This window comes from Rhea pennata, chromosome 3 (genome assembly GCF_028389875.1).
Source record: "Rhea pennata isolate bPtePen1 chromosome 3, bPtePen1.pri, whole genome shotgun sequence".
Classification (NCBI taxonomy): Eukaryota; Metazoa; Chordata; class Aves; order Rheiformes; family Rheidae; genus Rhea; species Rhea pennata.
The window spans coordinates 89,294,655-89,315,728 of NC_084665.1; the positions used below are offsets into that span (position 1 = coordinate 89,294,655).

Below are 21,074 nucleotides of genomic sequence, written 5' to 3' on the forward strand. Positions count from 1 at the left end.
CGTTCACAGAGTGGACTAGGGAGGCTTAGTTATCCAAAAGCTCTTACAGGCAACTCTAATGTCTAGAGACTTTAAAGATCATTTTTAGGTGATCTTTGTCCCTTCTCCATTTAGTTCCTCTCTGCTTCTCCCCTCAGAAATGCAGCAGAGATTCTCACTTCATGTGCTTAAATAACAGCAGCTTTAATAGGACTCAAGCACATGCTTAAGGTCTGAGAATAATAATGCTTTCCTACCTCGGATCAGTCAGTAAAGTTAATGTTCCCACTGCAGTCAGCAAACAGGAGGAAATAGAAACATGGTACTCTGCAGAAAAGGAGAAACTTTTGTTAGTGCTTTCAATTATTCCACTACTACAATGTAACAATTCTTCACGTTTCCCAGACATGGCAGAGAAAGAAGGTTATATCAAGTAAAGCTATACATTCTATATAGTAAATAGTTTTTGCCAGAAGAGTTTGAATAGATTGCAACATGTACTTCATCGCTTTAAGAATATTTAAGATAAATATTAAGATATTTATTGGCCATTAAGATAAAATATTTAGTCCTGGATGATCTTTATCTGTCACTGCTTCTGCTCTCTGAACTAGTTAGTACATTATTCATATTATGAGGTCAAAAGTCAGTGAAAGTTGCTATGGGTTATGTTGAAAAGATCATTTTGCACTTCCTGTGTGTTTTATACTGCATCTAGCACAAAGAGCAATTCATTCGGGTTTACAATCATGGCAAGGGAATGATAAAATAGTCATTGTGTGGTGGCTGCCTGGCCAGAGTAATCTCAGTTTTCTGAATTACCTCACTTCTTGGAGCTTGTGATTGCAACCTTAGTAACAGAAAGACCTGCTTACCCTATCTGTGGAACAGCAAGGCACTCTTCTGTGTTTCACGCCATTCCTTTTGCATCAAATTTTCTAGGGATTCTTTTTTCTATTTTGTAAGAGGTTTTAAGGTACAAGTTAAAAGAGAACAAAAGAAGCTGAAGATAATCGTATTTTACAAAACATTAGCTAATAAATAGCAAAATGTCCTTGATCTACCATAAGGACTCCCACTCTTACCAGTGTAGATTTAGGTCAGCCATTTCTGAATTTCATCTTCTTGAATAACGTGCTTATGTATCTATCACATTCTGCTGGATTTGCCAGCAGACCGTGGAAATTTTACAAGTTCAAAATACAAACCTAAACATGACTGGAGGTTCTTTGTAAATGTGATTAAAATATAAAATAGTTGTATAATAGTACATCTTCACATCTTTATGAAAATGAATAATCTAGTTCCCTCTTTCTTTCAATTATGCCATACCTAAGTCACAACATGAAAGCAGTAGTTCAGAAATCAATCACTGAGCTGGTGATAGTGTTTTTATACATAATATAATTTCAGTGGGAATATTTTCCTGAGTAAAAACAACTGGTTTTGGTCTATTTTTAAGATCAGCATCCCAGACTCACTACAACACACTGTCTTTGACTGCATGGGGTAAAAACTCACTCTGAATGTGTAAACTAGTTTTGCAAACAGCAACATTATTATTGTCCGCTTTTTCCTTCCCTATGCATTTTCTTCTTAATGTTGCAAGACTTTTAGGCTTGTCCATCAAATGATATAAAATGATCAAGTCAATGATAGTGTTACTAAAAATATCATTTCCTTTTTAAAAAAGATATTTTTATACAATTAAGTACACGTCATTTTAAAATGTTTTATTTTCAAAAAAAGTAAATGCTCCTTTCACTAAACAGCAAACAAAATGATGTATCTATGAAAAATATGATAATGCTTTTTTAAGGATGTGCAGATGGTGCAGTTAGAACATCTGCAGCAATACAGGAATTGAAGAGAACAGGAATTCTTTGAGAGGATGAGTTAGTACCTCCAATCTATTTTTCTCTTTACTCAGAAGCATTCTCTACCCTGGAGTACTTGATATTTGGCCCCTTTTCACAGTTTCTATTATACTCAAGAGGGAAGGTTAATCACAAAAATCTACTAAAAATCTTAATCATATCACAGTCAATTTTTCAACGTCATCAGCTCAGCTTTTTTTTTTTTTTTTTTTATTTGCATCAAACATCATTTATTTACATAAATAGAAAGCATCTTCAGAAACAGAGTAATCACATAATGGAGAAGGTTTAGAGATCAGCACGGTTGGTTAGAAGTATAGAATAAGTTGTGGGTGAAGAATTCTTAAGTAAGGCTGCACTTTTTGGTCTAGAAAGCAAATAACCAGGGGAACATAACAGGCATCTAAGCGATCATCCGCAGCAGAAGGAACATGATGGGGAATGGCAGTTCACTGTCTTTTCAGGAAGAGGTGCGGCAAAAGAAGCTGGCAAGTAGTTAAAAATGGAAAACAGATATAGTTGTGCTGTGGAACTCCTTGTCCACATTGTACATGACAGTAGTTTACATTGGTACAAAGGGACACTGAACAATTAATGGAAAAGAAGTCTATGCAAGATTGCTAACTGCTTAGAAATTGCAATAGACTTAAAAATATGCAAATAGCTGGAGGCTGGAAGAGTACATGGGGAGAACATCATACAAGCTTGTCGTGTTCCTTACTCTTCCCTAGGCATCCTTTTTTGGCAATTGATATCGACAAACCTTTGGTGTGACTCAAAGGGGCTGTTCTTCTGTTCACAAATTTTGATCCTTTCGTTGGTAAAAATGGCTAGATGTACAGATGTGTAAGCACAAATATAATCAAACTTACGAAGTAACTTTCGGTATCTTTTGTATCGTTATATACCCTTCCAGGTGTCAAGGAGAAACTGGATCATAGTGATTACATACTAGGTGCTGTGTCTGAAGATCAACACTGAGATAATGGGCATTTTACAAAGGATGGTCTTTGCCTAAACTGTATCAATCACCAACTTAGAGAATACATCATTTTCAAGATCCTCCCAAAAACCTGGCTCTAGTGCTCCAGTTCAGAGGTTTTCAGATCATGAAATTACCTGGAGAGTGATGCCCACCTTAAAAGAGAAGTACTTTTACCCATCTCATTTAAAGTTCAGCCATCCATGCCAGTGAATGAACTATAAAAAGCACTTCTTAAAATCAGCATCTCAAGCATATTTAATCTTTTTTATATCATATATCTATCTAACCCAGTCTTTTTTTCTAATTCTCCTCATTTTGCCAGTCCTGGGTGGGCTCCTGTACTTCATTCTCTGTGGGTGAGGGCTGTGGCATTTCTTGTGCTGTCTTTTGTTCAGATGGTGAGAACACTGTAGCTGACGTTCCAGGTGCAGAGGCTCCACTTCCTTTCAAAGCCAATCCTGACCCTGAGCAGGGGGCTGTTTCTTCCACATTTCTTTGTGAATCTTTTTTGGACACCTGTTTGTCTTTGCTGTCTTTCCCAAATTTTGATTCCCAAATATTTTTTAAAGCAGCCCTGAAATGGAGACAAGAATTGAACAGAAATGTATATTTAAGTAGGTTTACACAGATTGCGCTGAATCACTCCCCTCCTATCTACAATCTTTATAGTTATTCTGCAAAATACGTCTTTCCAATGCAAAGTAGTTCTTTCTAATCTCAAGAAACTTGTTCATGTTTTCTCTACTAGCAACATAAATATTAAACCACAGAAAAACTAAATTAGTTCACTCCAAGTCATGTTTTTTTTACTAGTAATACCATATTTTGATTAAACAACACATAGAAATCATACTGTATGATGACCACCTACCGGTGAAGAATTATAAAGATTAATACAAAGATCACACCAACAATCACAATGATTCCGGTCACCAGGGAAAAGATCAGAACTATATCTGTCTTTGTGTTCCTTGGTGGTTTTGTTTCCAGTTCTGAAGAAAAGAAATACATGGTCATTATTATGTTCAAATAATCAAATGAGTCAGTCATTTTATGGCATGAACAGAACTGAAAAGGAGCAGGGCCTGATTCTTTACTATCTGGCATCTTTCATGACCATTAGGTATTTACTAAATCAGCTAAGTCAGAATAATAACATTTTATAGCTCCTTTGCAAAGGCACATTTGACCAGAGGAAATGGAAGGAAATGGAGATCAAGACACATGGAGTGGGATTCGATTCACTTAACTTCAGATGTTTTACTGTGTAGGTATTTGAGCTAGCTATCTTAGGTTCTCTCTATAATCAGTAGAGAGAAACTGGCACTTCCAAGCTACACTCAGCTGAGACGTCCAGGATGAGATGAACTGATCCCATTCCATGATGTATGGGGAATCTGGACAGATAGCTCAGATGCAAACAGCTGGTTAGAAGAGTTACACTCTTACTATCTAAGAAGACCTAGTGGTTTTAAATGGCAGACAGAAAGATCAGGACTATTAATGCTGATTGCTGGCAGGAAATAACTAGCCAAAATAATAGCGGCAGAAAAGTGCACTGCAATGCACATACATATACTAAAGAATCTCAATGCTAGCTGTAGCAGAACAGCTCTCAGAGCAGTGTCCACAGCTGTGCAACAATGCCTGTAGCTCCTAAAGACTATCAAGAAAAAAAAATGGAGAGAGAAAAAAGTAGCTATTTGGTACATGTTAAGAATGACCAATATAACAAAGTTTTGCTTTAGGAACTATTTCAATATAAGGTTTCAGGACATGCCAAAGAAGCTATATGAATTATGGAGAAACAGTAATTACAAGAAACTGTATGCCTCTTGAGGCAGGCATGACTCCTTTGTTCTGCGCCTAGTACCAATGCTCCATCATCCAGGACAGAGATACCAAGGTACCAGCACAATAGAAAAGAATTCTAACTATCAGCGTTGTTGCAATAATGATGACAATAATTAAGATAAAAAACAGTATGCTAACAAAGGACTGGATTCAGTATCTTAATGCTCCTTTTCAGCTCTCTGTTTCTACCTAGGTCTGTAGATACCTAGGTCTGTAGGTACCTAGGTCTGGCAAATAGCCGCCAAGCATGTGCAGGAGTTGTTCTGCATGGCCTAGAAATGCAGAACTTAGATAAAGCAGCTGCGAGAAACTGAGGAGTTAAAAATGTAGCAAACTTATTAAATAAAAATATTTTTGGTAAGATTGCAGCCTGTTAAACCTTGGAAAGTCTATCTATGGAAACTGATGGCCCTGACAATATTTAGGCTGGTTTATTTAACACTGGAAATACCCATCAGGAGATGACTAAAGAACAACACAAGAAGAGTGGAGAATACTGGAAGTGGTCAATAAATTTCCTCCATCTATTTTTTGACAGTGGATAAAGAAATGCCTGGAAGGCAAACCCAGTCACTTTGTTCTGAAATTTAATTGAATTTACCGAATTTAATTGAACTGAATTTGTTTAATTGAACTGAACCAAATCAACTAAATGTCAGACATCCTTCCTTCTCTCTCCAGGTTTGACAATTTTACACAAGCCAACCTTAATTTCCCTTTCATTTTCTTTAAATCACATATACTCTAAAACTATAAGGTGCTATCTGGTTGCTGACTGGTATGCAAAATTCTCATTCCGCATACCAGAATGACTGCAGGAAAACCATCTCTATTTCTATTTCATTTCTATTTCTATATAAGGTCTTGTTCCACTGTCATCACTGCAGTAACTAAGCAACTCTTCCATCACATTGTTTGAGTTTCACTCTCCTGCATCATGGAATTTTCATTTTGTTATTCTTAAATAACAACTCATCCATAAGCACAGCTCATCCATAGGATTCTCCTGATCTTTCTGCACGATACAGGGCAGGTAAGAATGGTTAACTTGGTTAACTGGCTGAGAATGTCATACAAGATAAGTCTGAATGCTAGGATATTCATATAACGTAGAGCTATCTGCTTTTAGACTAATTCACTTCACTGACTGGACTGTGCCTTTTTAGAATTACATGCAGTTGAGAGGAATGGACATTAATTAAAATTACCTTTAGATTTTGCAATTTCATTACAAATATATTAGTATTTTATTTTTCCCTTTGGCAAAATGTGAATTCAGAGTTCTAAGGGTACTTCTGCTTACAGGCTGTAACAGGAGCCTGCTGATCAGAAAAGCAAGTTTTATTTTATCCATATGCACATATTTTATCCATTTGCATATATAAATTTTATTTTATATTGATCAAATCAAATTTTCTTCCCATGAAGGAAATTCTTCCAGCAGTAAAGAACTAAAACTGCCCAAGAGACAACCTGATAATACAGAGGGGATGCCTTCTAGGTAAACTCACATCTTTAAAATGCAAACAGGAAGCAGACAGAAAAGTGGCTTTCCAATAAGCTGTTTTACAACTGACTCAGGTGCACTTTTAAGCCCCTGACCACACTCCTAAATTCCAGGCAACATTTCCAATTAGTCAGTAAGAATTTTGCTACAAACCAGAACATAGCTTAAAACATCTTCTGCTTACAGGTAAGATTCCAAAGTATTTACACTAGCTTTTTTAAAAAGTCCACTTAGCTCAGTCAAAGAAGAAAAATACTTCCTTTCTGAAACATGCAAAGTCTAATTCAATACTTTTCAGCTTGGAGTCTACAGCCTACTGGGGGTCTGTGAGCTACTTCACCATAAAGAATGATGAAAAAAGGCAATCTCATATATGTTTCATAATTACATTGTACAGAAATTCCTAAAACAGTGTGGATCTCTACTGAAAATTTTCCAGGCTTCTATAATTCCAAAAAAAAGATTTGATAACATATCTGCTAGTTCAAGCAGACTGTCTACTGCTAATATGCTTTTCAGGACTCTCTATCATACTGAAAGGTTGGAATTCTCACTGTTCCTGTTGATTATTTGCGTATTTGCATTCATCTAGACTAAAAAAAGGAGTGCAACTTAAATAAAATGCAAGGGTAGGATTTAGCTTTAGACTGCAGGTACTTCAATTCTGCATCTAAACTATGGAGCTGAATTTTACTCCTCTGTGCAAGTCAGAACAAGGCAGGAAGAAAAAGAAGGGATGTCCAGATTAGCACCTAGCCTGCATCAGGACTACCTGATTTGAGACCAGTTCTGTGGTCAGGAATGTTAATACCTCATGGAGTTCTTTCCACCAGCTCCAAATGGTCCAAACACCATAGAGTCCCTCCACCCCAGTCCCTTCCTACTAAGACAATGGGGGCACAGCATGCTGGACTAGAGGAAACAGGAGTATCATTTGTATGTCCAATACTAGTTGCTACAAAGCCTGACAGCTTTTTAATCTTTGTGGCATCAGAACAATATATTTAGACTGAGCCACCACGCAACACCTGACTCAAGGAGCTTAGAAAATTACTGCTTTCTCATCTTGGCCTAGAAGAGATTCACCATACACTTCCCTCACTCCAAGCAACAGAACAGGATATATCTAAAGAGAGAACAAGCACTCTTTGCTATGGTGCAGCCCAGCAAGTGTATTTCCATTGCATACCACAGAGTTTATCAACGCTCCTTTAGTTTCCATGCAGTGCAGTGTATCTCTGGACTGTCCTCTGCCTTCATGGAACCATCTCTTCTTTAATTTATTTAAATCCAAGTACATTCACAAGCATCTGTTGCCACTGCTAGTATTTCCCTCCAGAAAATGTTAGACAAATTCTGTCTCTGCATTCTATTCAGTCATTTCTTCACTAAGAAACAGACTCACAATACCGAATATTATGTATGTCAAGAAACTGGAGCACCTGCTGTTCCTCACCACCTCTAGCAAAAGGAAACCCACTGCCTCTGCCAGCAACACTATTCCTCTTCATCCTCCTCTTCCTCTGGATTTTTCATTGAGTTAAAGTTCCTCCTAGACCATGATGTTAACTGTGTATCTATAAGCAGACACTTGAACAATTGTTTACACGGTCCAGCAGCCAACAGTTTTTTCCACTTGTTTTTCAGACCCAGATAGCATATATCAGTTTGGCAGAGGAGAATGAAATTCTGCCTCTGCAGGCTGTATTTTTTTTCCTTTCCGTAATATAATGGTGATGTATAGCTTTATGTTTCTCTTCCAGATTATCTTCAAGACTCTTCCTATGTATTAAAAATGCACAGATATATGCAAATGTGAGAGTAAGATTACACTTACACACACACGCACACATGCACAAACACAGAAGCACAAAGGAGCCCCAGACTGTTAATATTTGGGCACTGGGATTCCCCATTTCATTACCATGCAAATGCTAGGAGAACATGGTAATGTGTATTAAGCATTTGCACAGTAACCTGTTACCGAGATGCAACTTTTATCTCTCAAGGAAGCTCTGGCACTGGAACCATCACCACGAAATGAACTGAAGAGAAACAGGGGCTAGAACGGTCTCCAAGATACCTGCTGCCTGGTGTCCACACAGGCACATTATTGCCTCGAATTCGTCCACAGAAGTGCCACTACAGGCATGTGCTGACTCACTCTTTCACTTATGAGAACTGTGGAGTCTGGGGCACAGTCAGAATCTCACCAGGTTGACACCCTTCACAGATCACAATAAGGAAGATCATCCTCTACCCTCATACTTCTCCCTTGCAAAAATCTCCCCGCCACACAGGATTATTATTAGAAAATATGAAAAAACTGCCTTCTGGCTCTGATGCCATCACAAAATGCCTAACAACATAACAGGCAGAAGTATCTCAGGACAGTGATTTAGTAAGAAGGACATACAGAAATTCCAGTTATTAAGAGATGGGATTTCCTTTTGCAGAGATCACAGTAATTTTTGCTGAAGATAAAATACTTTTTTTTCTCTGTCAGCAGATTGCTGTGAAATACAAAGACTACCCACCAGTCTGAATGGCTTTGAAAACAAAGCAAAGAGCCAAATTACTAAAGACCATTTGTTCATACAAAAGGGTCATTACTACTGCTCAACAGGTCACTGAGAAGTGCAGCGATCGGTGGAGTAAGGACATACGGAAGTTTTCAGTGGATAGTTTCAGTGGATTAAGTCAGTATACTAAGTTTTTCCACATGGAATATATATCTGAAATCCTGAGATGTTTTATCTGCCCTTTGGCAACATGCATCCTCCTCTCCTCCCACACGTCAAAATCCAAACCAGAAAGTGTCATTCTATGTAATTTTGAGTGCTGGCTTTGAGGACAGACTCTCTAATAGTGTGATGCTATTGATGCCCTGAACTGTCACAGAACGTGGCCCTTGCTGTTCTCACAGGTAAAACAGCAGAGCATTGGAGAGAGGAGAAAGCATGAGACCAAAGTGAACACATTTGCCCCTTATTGGTTGCCTTTATTTTTAGCTCTTCTGACCTCTCCAAGCCTTTTCTTCTATGACAGTGACAAGAAGAAATACTAGCCACTGAGCAAAAGCATTTGCACTGTCCTGTAGCTCTGGGACAAGCACAAAGAAATTCATCACAATGGAATAGCAAAGGGAATATGAAAGGTCATGAGAAAGGCAAAATACAAACTTAAGCTTATGGACTTGAGTGACTCAGATAGAAGGCTAGAATCACCTCAGTTGGAGAAAAAAAAGTAATTTAGGAGCTAACAGACAGGCCTACCCTCTTCCTAACTAAAACTGATTCGACAGTTCAACTGATTCAAATACTCTTCTCAAATTCTACATAAGACCATTCCCTAGAGCCAGCTCTTGCCCACCCAACTCATTATGAGCTGAAATCTTTGTAGCCAGTTTTGGACAAAGGAAAAAAAGGCAGTTCAGTCCTGCAGACTGCCTGAAAAATGAGTCTGATTTCTAATACTAGTTTTGTGGTTTTTCCCTTCTCTACACTTTAAGCTGCAGATCAGTAAATAGCAAAGGAAAAGTTGTTCTCTGAACAGAAAGAATTTCTGAAATATGTAGAAAAACCATCTTGCATGACAGGGCTAATAAGCCTACATCTGAAGTTCTTCAACCTCTATTTCAAAAAATCATTTAGTGAGGAACTGGAAAGGACAACACTATATGGTGGGAAAAAACATTACCCCTTTCCAAAGCCTGAACAACAACAGTTCTGCAAACTATGAGGCAGCAGCTAAGAAAATCTATATCCACACACAAGGAATCTTGCCACATACCCTGATGCTGTCAAACAGATCTTTCTAATTTGCTCCTGATTCTGTTGAAAAAGTAAATATAGTATTCTGATCTCACTAGATTTCAGACCATCCACAGATAGGAAAACTGGATCTGTATGATGAAAGTATTGGTATATTCTCAATCAAAACTTCTGCTGCTAATTTCTTTCTCCTAACTAATTAACATTTGGTAATTTTCAAAGTCCAAACAATAGCAGTCCTTGGGGAGCAAACCCCAGAAAGTCCTTTGGTTATGTGCAGATATCTGGACAAAGCTAAAGGAAGAAAATAAGCATGACAATCCACTCCTTTTTTGGAGCTACTTAATAAACCTTAGAACTTGTCTTCTTCAGATTTCTGAATAGCCATAACCAATAGTCTCAGTCCTATAAGAAGTTTTCAGTGGCTATGTCTATTGGACAGGCTTCATCTGACTGCTTTTCACCAAAATTACTTAATCACAATTTAAACATAAGTGCGTAACTCATCCTACTGATGACTCACCTACTCAACTCAGTGGGACTATTTGCATGCTTAGACCTAAAACAGATTATATGCTCTGCTAATGCAGGTCTCAAAAAGAAAACTTCCTTTTTGTGCAATAGTGAATAGCGGAAGAATGAAAAAAAGGAATGGAAATTGATATAATCAAAGCTTTGAGTGTTTTGTGACTGCCAGATGGATTTAGAAAAGAAATAAACAAACTCCTGGTTACTGCACAATGGTAGAAAGGACCTCAAGATAGATAGAGGAAATAGCCTATCTTATTAAAGAGAAAGAATGAAAGTAGGATTCCTAGGCTGGACTGTTTTACCCAGGTAAATGAGAAGGGGATAGATAGGGGGAGGGAGTCTCCCAAAGGATTTCTTTCTTTTTAGGGTTTTTTTTTTTTTTTTTTTTTTGCATAACAGCTGAATCCTCATTCTTTCAGGGAAAACTTTACATTTTGATGAGGAAGGATTTTTTCACCCTTCCTCTGATTAGGAAAGCTAGTTTCCACAAGCTTGTTCTCATGGTTTAAGTAAATCAGCCTACTGCTACCTTTCCTGATGAAGTTAGCAAAAAAGCCCATTAGCAGAGAAGGGAAGAAAGATGTTACTGGGGAACTGTTTCATGACGTATTCTTTTTAGTATAAATTTTCTCTAAATCCATTGTGCGTTAGCAAATTCCAGATGGCAGCTAAAAGAGAAACCTCAAAAGGCTGCTTTCTTGCTTCAGTACTGTAGGGAAAGGAGTCTTAACTGCAGAACTGCCTGACGTACTGCTGCTTCTATGTAGCCAATCACCTTTCCAACCTACTGAGACAAAAAGAAGTCTATGCTGAACAAACCAGGTGCAGTAATAAACGAGCAGCTAAGAGGAGAACCTGCTTGTTTTATCCGGAATTTACAAAGTTAAAGAAAATACTTATCTCTACCACAAGAAGCCTCTTCTTTCCCATTCTGTCATTTCTTTTCCCATCTCTCTTTTATTGCCCTGCATTTCATGACAGTCATTACCAGAGCACACAGGCTCCTGTCTATGTACTACTCGCAACATACAATCTTATGAAGATTGAGTACTACATAACGAACACAAGGCTGTATCTTCTAGAGCAATGCAAGCATCCTTGTGAGCTTACCAGCTGTAGTGTAGACTGTGTATTTTACAGAGGCAATTACACTTCCCTTTTCTTGAGTCTCACACTGGAAAGTAATTGGATGGGTATCTCTGTGTACTTCCATAATAGCTGAATCATTGGGAAGAATGAGTGCTGGCTATCCATATTATCAAAAAAAAAAAAAAAAAAAAAAAAAAAAAAAAGAAAGAAAGAAAAAAAAGATTTGTCTTTTTTCAGATAGATTTGCAAAGCAGAGTCCCATTGTGTTAGATATACAGAAAAGTGCTTATTTTATCCCAATAGTTTTCAACATGTCAAGACCCTTTGCCCCTGGGAAATGTCCTCCCATGTCTTCAGCACCTCCTGTTTGAACAATTGTGAAAGGCAATGTGGTTGTGACTTGCTTACATGTCTCATGAGTCACTATGCCCAATTTTTCTGAAATAAAAGCAAAGGAATATTGCTCTCTGAAATTATTGTTTCTCTTAAACAAAAAAGAAATTGAAGCTCCAGAAAGGTGCAAAGACCTGCAAGTCTCTGTATTAGCAACCTGTCAGTGAGAAATCAGGGATTATTTGCATTATGACAGCAAAGGAAATAATCAGCCTAGAACTCTGTACAAGTCAGTTGGAGCATGTGATAGACACATTCAGTACATAGCTTTTCTGCATAAAGAGAGATTCAATTACTTACCTGGTTTGGAATTAACATCTTCCAAACATATTTAAATCGATTTTCAGGAGGTATAAAAATACAAGGCATCTTCACGCTGGCAGGGCTGTCAGAAATTGGTTTTCCCCCTATGGGAGGAATTTTTAATAGGTACATCACTGACTTTCTGAAACTATCTCTGTATAGACCATAAAGCTGATAATTCTTCAATGTGCAGAATGTTCCTTGGAAATCAATTTTTTCCTTAAAATTACTTTGAATACTTTTTGCTTGGACTAATATTTATAATTATATACATATCTACAAAATTGAAAAGCAAAGTAGAAAAATGATACAGGGTCTTGAAATCAAACACACATCAGTATAGAAACGAAATCTGAAATGTTCCTAGCATGCTTAATAGGGTAATTGGAGGGTTGAATGAAACGATTTCATTCTACTTCCACCACATGCACAAAGAATAAGGATGTTTTCTTTGAATCAACTTTTTTGCCCTAGGTGCCTGTATCACAGTGTGTCACTTACATCCACAGTCTACTTGTCCCCGACACTCCTCCACACGGACAATACATTTTGTTTCAGTCCCAGGGCATCCACTGGTTAACAGAACTTCTCGAATGCCGATCCCTTTGGCAAAACAAAACAAACTTTCAATCAGCACATTTCTTCATTTTCTTCCAACTCTGTTTTTACTTCCTCCTTTGATATGGATGTTAATATGATGCACCTACCAAACAGCAGGCAAAACGGACCTTCCCTGAGTGCCTGCTAAAGCTATCCTGTATTGTTATCTAAGATTTCAAGACAACATCTACTTCTGTCAGACTTTGCACCACAGGGAGACAGATCCCTAGAATCACTGGGGTGCTAAGTGTCAGAAAAACAATTCAAAATAAATTCAAAATTTTTCTTATGGAAAAGGAATTCAAAATGAAACTGATGTACATGCTGCAAAACAGTTGATTCACTTTAAATATCAAAGCATTCAGGCACCTGGCCTTTAAATGCTCAAATCAGATGGCACAGACATTACTGTACAGTCTGCCAACTCAGTCTGCCTCCAGTCTTGTGATTGTCTAAGCGTCTCCAACGCCCACCAAGGTCATCAGAAACTGAAGGCACTAAAAACTACCTGGGATGGGGACTAGAGAGTCTTGATTTACTCTACAGTAACCAACGAGGGACAAAGGAATATCATTAACAAACTCTGAAATGAAGCCTGTTAGAGTCTACACAAGGTGGTAGTCAGTAATGGGAGAAAGACAAAAACTGGTGTTGATCATCAGGACTTCATCAGCAATGCAGAGGGTTGTACTGAGCAACAAGAGATAGCTTACCATAAATATTTAAAGTTAAGGAAAATTTCCATACATCGTTCAATTAAGCAAAAAATATTCACTCTCATTATGAGAATTTCAATGGGAACATCCTCATTTTAACAATTACAAATAAATTCAAAACAAGTGCTGTAATTGTTTTTGCCAAAACAGTGTGTACATAGTTCACTGGAATGACATACCATATGGGGGAAGAAGGAATAATAGGTTTAAGCCCAGTAAACACTGAAGATTTTGCCATTATTCCAGAAGCATTTTGTTTACTAACAGGCATTGGGAGAGAACCCCCCCCCCCTTATGCTATAACAATAAATGGGAAATTAATTTGAATACTGCATTCTGATGCATCTGCCTCCTTTAAGTGATTTCAGAATCTTTTAGAGATGTCATACAACTCATGAAACAATACTTTGAGTGACAGAGGGAGGCAACACCACTTACTGGAACTGACATAAAACAAGGATCATTCTCTACTACAGAAAGTGTCTCATCTCGTACTTGCACAGGCAGAGGTGTAAACGGCAATGAACTGACACTTATATAAGAGGCATTCTGCTTTCTTCAGTGACACATATTTTTTGAGACAACAATAAAAGGTGGGAAACCTATAAAAATCCCAAAGGCTGACCTGAGAAAATCTGGGTGCTGAGCTAAGTGTACTCACATTCATCAGGAAAAATCTCACTATGTCTTAACCACATGAATATTAAAATTGTGGAAGTATATCACATTCAAAGGGATGACCAGCAAAGCTCTGTTTGGGAGATCTGTACTTCTCTGCCTCTTCCTTTTGGGCAGCTTTTTCCTTTCATTCTCATACTTGCTTTTTGCACCTCCTTTTCAGAGCTCCCAATTCTGATGAAATTAATCTACTGGGTCTTAACTTCAACAAGTCATACAAGTTAACCTAACAGAAAAATGCTCCAGTGCAGTACAAAGGCTTGCAAAATGGGCAGAAAATTATCCAAATAAAATTCACCCTGGAAAAAATGTGAATTAATAGATCTAGTAGGGGAAAAAAATCCAAAGAACTGAGTATTTAGCAACAGGAAAACAACAGTTATGAGAGGCATCTAGAGGAAAAAGTGGACAAAAGAATTAGACCATGAAAAGACTAATGCAGAGTTTAGTCAGATATGACAAGGAATCATTAACTGGTGAGTATTTAGGCTTTAATATCTTAATAAACTTGGAGTATGAACAGAGGAGCAATGGATTTGGGACATAGCATTACTGGGAAATAAAAGAAAATGGAGCAAGTTCAGAAAGCAACAAATATAAAGGACTAGACAGATGAATCTAAGAAGGAATACGAAGGAGACAAACAGCTTACAGTTTCGCTGGGAGAACTAAGGCTCCCTCTCAGTCTTTCAACAGACAAACATGTAATAGCCAGGATTCAAATGATGGCTAGAAACATCTGAACTCCAGATATGAAGTGATACATTTTTCTTCTTTCTTATAGCTTCCATTTCCTGATTCTTCAGTAAGATGGTATATAATTTTCAGTATTAAAGGACTTAAATACTAAGTCTGAGGGATTAAATATAAAACTGAGATAAAACTTAGTGAAAGTCCCTGAAAACACAGCGCATTTGAGAGGAAGGCCGCTAGTGGGATGGGACATAAGAAAGCTTCTCAGTATCCAAAGTGAGCATCAAAGCAGTGAGGATAAAAGAGATATATGGAATGGAGGTACTGACCATAAAAGAGTACGGTATGGCAATACTGACCATATAATCAGCTCTGAAGTTATGAAGTGAAGAAAAGGAAATAATAAACTAGGTAAGAGCAAAAAAAAAAAAAAAAAAAAAAAAATCTCCCAACACTAGAATGTTCTAAGGTGTGAAATAGTTTCCCTTAGGGAACCAAGGAAGTCCTATCATTGGAAATATGCAAAAATGTCTGGGGAAAAAAAGGCATACTCTAGAAAAGAACATTAGACTGATGGGGGCAAAAACTGATCTCTTTTACTCTCTATGGTCTTATGAGAAGCAGAATTTGTTCAGAACAAATTTAATAGCTTTTCTGATACAAGACTGTTTCCTAAGCAATGTAAGTAAAACCCCACTGCAATTCCTATCAGCAGCCTGAAAAGAGATATCTTCTTAAAACTCAACCCATTTTTCCTCTCTTCCTACTCCAGAATGCAACTTCTCCTCTCCATTGCATGCTTTATAAATTGTATAAATGTGGAATACAGAACAGGCTACTGCAGGCAAGCAATTTTTTGGCAATACTGTATGTGGGAAGACATCTGTGAGAAGCATCAGAAGATCTTTCATCTTCTGAACATCTCACAGATGTTCACAAATAGCGAAAATTGTTACTTTGGGGAAGGCAGCTCATGTGCCAATAAACGTAGGGAACTGGTTTAAAATAGGAGCTTGCAGGCTGTGAAATTAATAAAACAACAGATCTGACCTAAACTTCTAATGACAATCAGCTTGATTGTTTTTGTTAATTATAGTTATTGGCAATCGAAATCAATGAGAGGTGAACAAGGGCAAGCAAATTACAACTGCTAAATTGCTACAGTTAGCACTTTTTTTTTTTCAAAAACAAATGACAATATGTTTTATTCATCTGCTTTGCTACTTACCACATGTAACTGTGCATACTCCAGACTCTACTTCCCTGGGCACGGTGGCATTCAGACCTGAACACAAAGTATAAAGTTATGTTTCTAATACAATGAAACCTGCTCATTGGGTTTGGTATGCCTAATTAACAGGAAAGTCACTCCTTGAACCTATTCCTACTTTTCAGTCAAAATGTGAAAATTTCCAACATTTTTGCTTTCACTAACTACAGCAGAAATATGACATTTTTCAAAATTGTGTCATAAAATCCAGTGTGAACAGCATTCATATTTAAACCTTAAGATGATTCTTTAAGAGAAAAAAATGTATTTTTATTATAAATCAGTCTATTATGCTAAATTAGGCTACTGAATGCTCTGGAAAATGCAGTGTCTAGGTTATATGCAAATTACAGATCTTCACTGAAAAGAGTTAATAAAAATTTTCATTAAACAATATTCAGTTAATTCATTTCCCTGTTCTTTCTGGCTAACATAAGCCTTCCCACATGATTTTTTCCCCATCACACTCTAAGGTCAGGTTTAGACAGCTAACACAATGATGAGTCAACCAGGTACAATATTTTAATTAGGTACTGGGTTTTAATCACTGTGATTGGGTTCCTTCCATTTTTTACAGTGCTTTGAGGTTATGGAATGGGTTTCACAGAATGTACAGAAGCAAAAGGTTCTCATCTCCATCTGGGATTCAAATCTGGATTATACATTTTATTTCTATTAGCATGCAATTTGAATTTTTGTTTATAAGGATACAGAGATAAAGTAGCTGTTTCATAGCAAAAGTAACTTAGTGAAGTGTCTTTGGAAATAATTCATTAAGTAAGTAATAGATCTTTTTAATTCTTCCAAAAGCAAAGAGGAAAGACAAGTCATTATGACTGTTTTTACAAGTCTGCACTGCCAGTCCAGCCTACTCAGATTATTTTTTTCTGATAACAAATACTTACCAATGTAAAGTTTGTTTTCACTGTCTCTCAGTTTTTTATATTCAAGATTTATGTTTACAAAATGTTATTTCTGCGCAGTAATGCAAGTTTATATATCACTTCTTGCTACTAAATCTCTATGTAACATTTACATTTTCACACACTATCAAAACTTTAAAATTTTCAGGTTGAAAGGAATAGATCCATTTCTCTTGCAGTCAGTGATACACAAATATACAACTGTATTCCTCCATAGTAAAGGATCAACTCTACAGCGGCACATTGCATTCTTCACAATGATGAACTGATATTGAACTTTTTTTCCCAACATTATAAATGAGCCATCAAAATCCTATTCTGCTGTTATCTCTGTCTCTGTGGTTTTGACATTTATTTCAGCATATAAGCTGTGCTAATCAAAATGGTCTTTTAGCATATGCACAAAAATCCTTAAACAATAACTTTTCAGTTGAATGCTGATGTAAGATTCCAGCCTTATCCAGTGCATAAGGAAAAAAATGATTAAATGAAAACCCTATGAAAACAGAGACATCCTTTAAAAAGCCTAGTGTATCATCAAACTCTATCTCAGATGAGCCTTACAAAATACCAACTTCTTTAGAAGACAGTTCTCACCATGGACATCGTATCACGTTTCCCTTAGCTTCTGTTAAATTAATGTGACAGTCACTCAACAGTCTTGTCTACCAACAGCTACCCCAGTATAGCAGAGAGGAGGAGGAGGAAAATATAAAGATCCTGTCTACAGTCTAAATATGATCATGTTTAAAAATGCCTGTATTTGGATTGGCACAACATGAGTTGTTCTTATTCATGTGTGAGGAATAAATGTAAGCATGTAAAAATGAATGGGAGGCAGGGAATGGGCATTTTCAGATGTTGCAAATTCTTAACTCAATAGATTTCTGACAATTTATATCAGCTGAGGATAAGCCCCAAATATCTACCCCGGAAAGCACACATTACTGTAATTTAATTTTGAGGCAACAAACTAAGCACTGCCATTGCCAGATGCTGTCATTTCTGAAAGGAGAAGTTGTCATTTCCCATCCAGATGCAAATTTTAAAAAGGTGATGATGATGAAAAAGCTTTAGAAACAATCAGAGACTCAAGACTTGAGATGCCATTGACAAAGAAGAAAGGACTTTGCTAACCAGTGAAAGCAAATTTCTCCCAATTAAAGAGGAAGGTTCAGGATGCTTCCTGCTACAGCAGCATCATAGCGCACAACGTGAGCCTTTTGTCACAGGTTCAGAATGATGAACTCACTGGAAGAGTAAAAGAGTTTATTTCTGAGTAAAAGAGATAATGTGTTTTCTAAGTACTAATACTCCAAATAAACCTTTAAACATATTCAAACATCAAAAGTCCGATGGCTTCTAAATTAACAAGTCAATCAGAAATCACCGATCCTGATTCCCAATTTAACTGAATTAAAGGAAACTGAGAAGGAAACGAGATCAGACTCAGTGACAGTCCCCTAGACAATACAGTATTTTTTATATTAATGTTACGAACCTTCCACAGTGATATTACAATACCAAATTGCAGCTTCCTTTACTTGCATCCCCCCCTGTATTTTCAATGAACCCAAATTTTAAGAAAACTTCCTATAAGAAACTGCTGATCCTTCCACTTATATAAAAGACGGCTGTTTCCACTTGCATCAGGTTCAGATAAAAATATAGTGTCAGCCCTATGCAAAGAGAATTATGTATATAGCTTCCATTAGCATTAATAGGAGTTATATATGTAAATCCCACGCATGCTGAGATAAGAATGTGCTAAAGAACTGCATTTACATTCCTGTCAGAGGGCTGCAATTAGCACCAGCAGAGCAAAGGCAGCCGGCGTTCCTCTCCGCATTGGGAAGCCTTGTAAGACCTATGTAGAACAGATTTTTTTCCCCCATTACACACCGTTTTAATTACAAGCACGCAGAATTTTGATAAACAAAGCCCCGACGCGCCTTTCTCCAAACGCCAGCAGGCAGCCAAGGCCGGCTCGGGAAGCTCTGACCCCTCCCGAGTCAGGCCACGCCGCTCTGGCCCAGGAGCGCGGCTTGGCAGTTACGGGGCCGGGGGGTCGGGGGGAAACAGCAGCATAACGCGGCCGCCCCGCGGAGCGGCCCGCGCCGGCCCCGGGCGGAGGAGCCGCGCGGCGCGGGAGGAGCCGCGCGGCGCGGGAGCAGCGCTGCAGGCCGCGCGGAAGGAGCCGGCGCGGGGCAGCCGCGGCGCCGCGCGGAGCTCATCCCCGCCCCGCGGAAGGGCTCTCCGCACAGGCCCCCTCGCTGGGCGGCCGCCGGCGGAACGGCGGCGCTAAGCAGAGCGGCGGCCGCTGCCCTCCTCACCCGGCTCCGCTCGCCCGCCGCCGGGCTCCGCCGCCACGAAGCCCTCGCCGCTGCCGTTGCCGCCCGCGGCCGCCGCGGCGAGCAGCGCCAGGAGCGCGGCGAGCGCCGCCCGCAGCCCCATGGCCGCCGCCCTGCGCGCCCGCCGCCCGCCTCGCGCCGCCCGCCCGGCAACCGCCGCAGCCGCGTCACAACGGCCGCGGCGCGGTCTGCGCCCGGCGGCGGGGAGCGGGGCCGCTGGGGCCGCCCCGCCGCGCTCGGCGGCCGGAGCCCCGCTTCGTGGCGGCGCGGGTGCGCGGTGGTCCCCGCGCGGAGCCCGTGCGCGCGCGGGCAGCCGGAGCTCCCGGCTCTTCTCCGAGGAGGCGGGTTCAGGCCCGCTCCCGGCCCTCGAAACTCTCCCCGCGGGGCCTCGCCGTGCGCGGAGAGGGGAGCCTGGCCGGCCGGCGCGGCTGGCCCGGGAGCGGGCGGCGAGCGAGCGGCCTGGAAAACGAGCAGAGGGTTCCGTGCGTTTGAGACGACCGGTGTGTCTCCTCTCTTTGACCTCTCCTTACCAATTTCTTCCCAAGGCACCTGCTCTCACAGGTGCAAAAGCAAACATGGAAGAAAATCCCTGTAACTGATCGAGCTGTTTATCCTACACGGAGGGAGAGGGAGATTATTGCTTTTATAAAGCACTTGAGAGGCTCTCAGATATTGCACCATTGGAGGTGGAAGAAGAGGAAGCTGGAGAAGTGGGAAAATACTGTTTGATGGGTAATGAATCACTGCTTATTCGATCAAGTTCATGAAGCTGTCAAAGTTGATGCTGTCAAAGTGAATGGTATCCTTGATAATATATCCTATTTCTATATCTTCAGGATCCTCAGTCATCTAACATTGGAAAAAAGCCAGCATTGAAAAAACCCAGTCCTCTCTAGGGAAGGAAAGAAAAAAAAGACCAAATAGGTTAAATCCAAGTCTATATTTTAGTTTTTCTTTCATCAAGACATTTTCAATGCACTTTCATACACATATGTGTGCACATGTAATATGTAGTTATGCATTCACACACAAAAATATTATGCCACAAAAATACGGCTGTCTCTCATGGGATACAGGAGATAACTAGTATAAAGCAAAGATGAACAGTTTCCAGGAAGAGCCGGAGTGAATACTGCCCTAAAAGAGAGAGAGATCTTTACCATCTCCAGAGAATAGGCAGGAACTCAGCCCTTTTTAGGCAGAGACCTAGTAAATGACTGTATGACATTTTGCATATTTTGTCAACATTATAATTATGTCTCTTAGTTACTTCTGGTGTCTGTTGCATTCCTTCCATGTACTTTGCGTATACTGAGTCTCCATTTCTTTCTGCATTCTGCCTTCTACCTTCTCTCCAGGTCCTCTCTCTCTCTCTTTTTTTTTTTCCTCCTAACCTTTCTTATTTTTTTTGTTCTTTAAAAAAAATGGGATAACATTAGCAACTACAGTGGGCAAGATCCTGCCTTTTGTCTCCCACTTGACTCGTGCTGTGAAGTGGCTCTGTGGAGCAGTAGAGAACTCCCAAGTAGGCCTACTTCTGTTGCTCTCACAG

General features: G+C 39.2%; 1 protein-coding gene across 1 annotated transcript; it reads right to left on the reverse strand.

Moving 5' to 3' along the window:
- Window positions 1-2,083: 2,083 nt before the first annotated feature.
- On the reverse strand, window positions 2,084-19,625 carry SPACA1 (sperm acrosome associated 1). Its single transcript, XM_062573082.1, has 7 exons — window positions 19,505-19,625; window positions 16,207-16,263; window positions 12,793-12,894; window positions 12,289-12,395; window positions 11,617-11,752; window positions 3,713-3,833; window positions 2,084-3,415 (listed from the first exon to the last, which is right to left on the reverse strand). The coding sequence occupies exons 1-7, from the start codon at window positions 19,623-19,625 to the stop codon at window positions 3,142-3,144; spliced, it is 918 nt and encodes a 305-aa protein (XP_062429066.1). The 3' UTR covers window positions 2,084-3,141.
- Window positions 19,626-21,074: the final 1,449 nt, after the last annotated feature.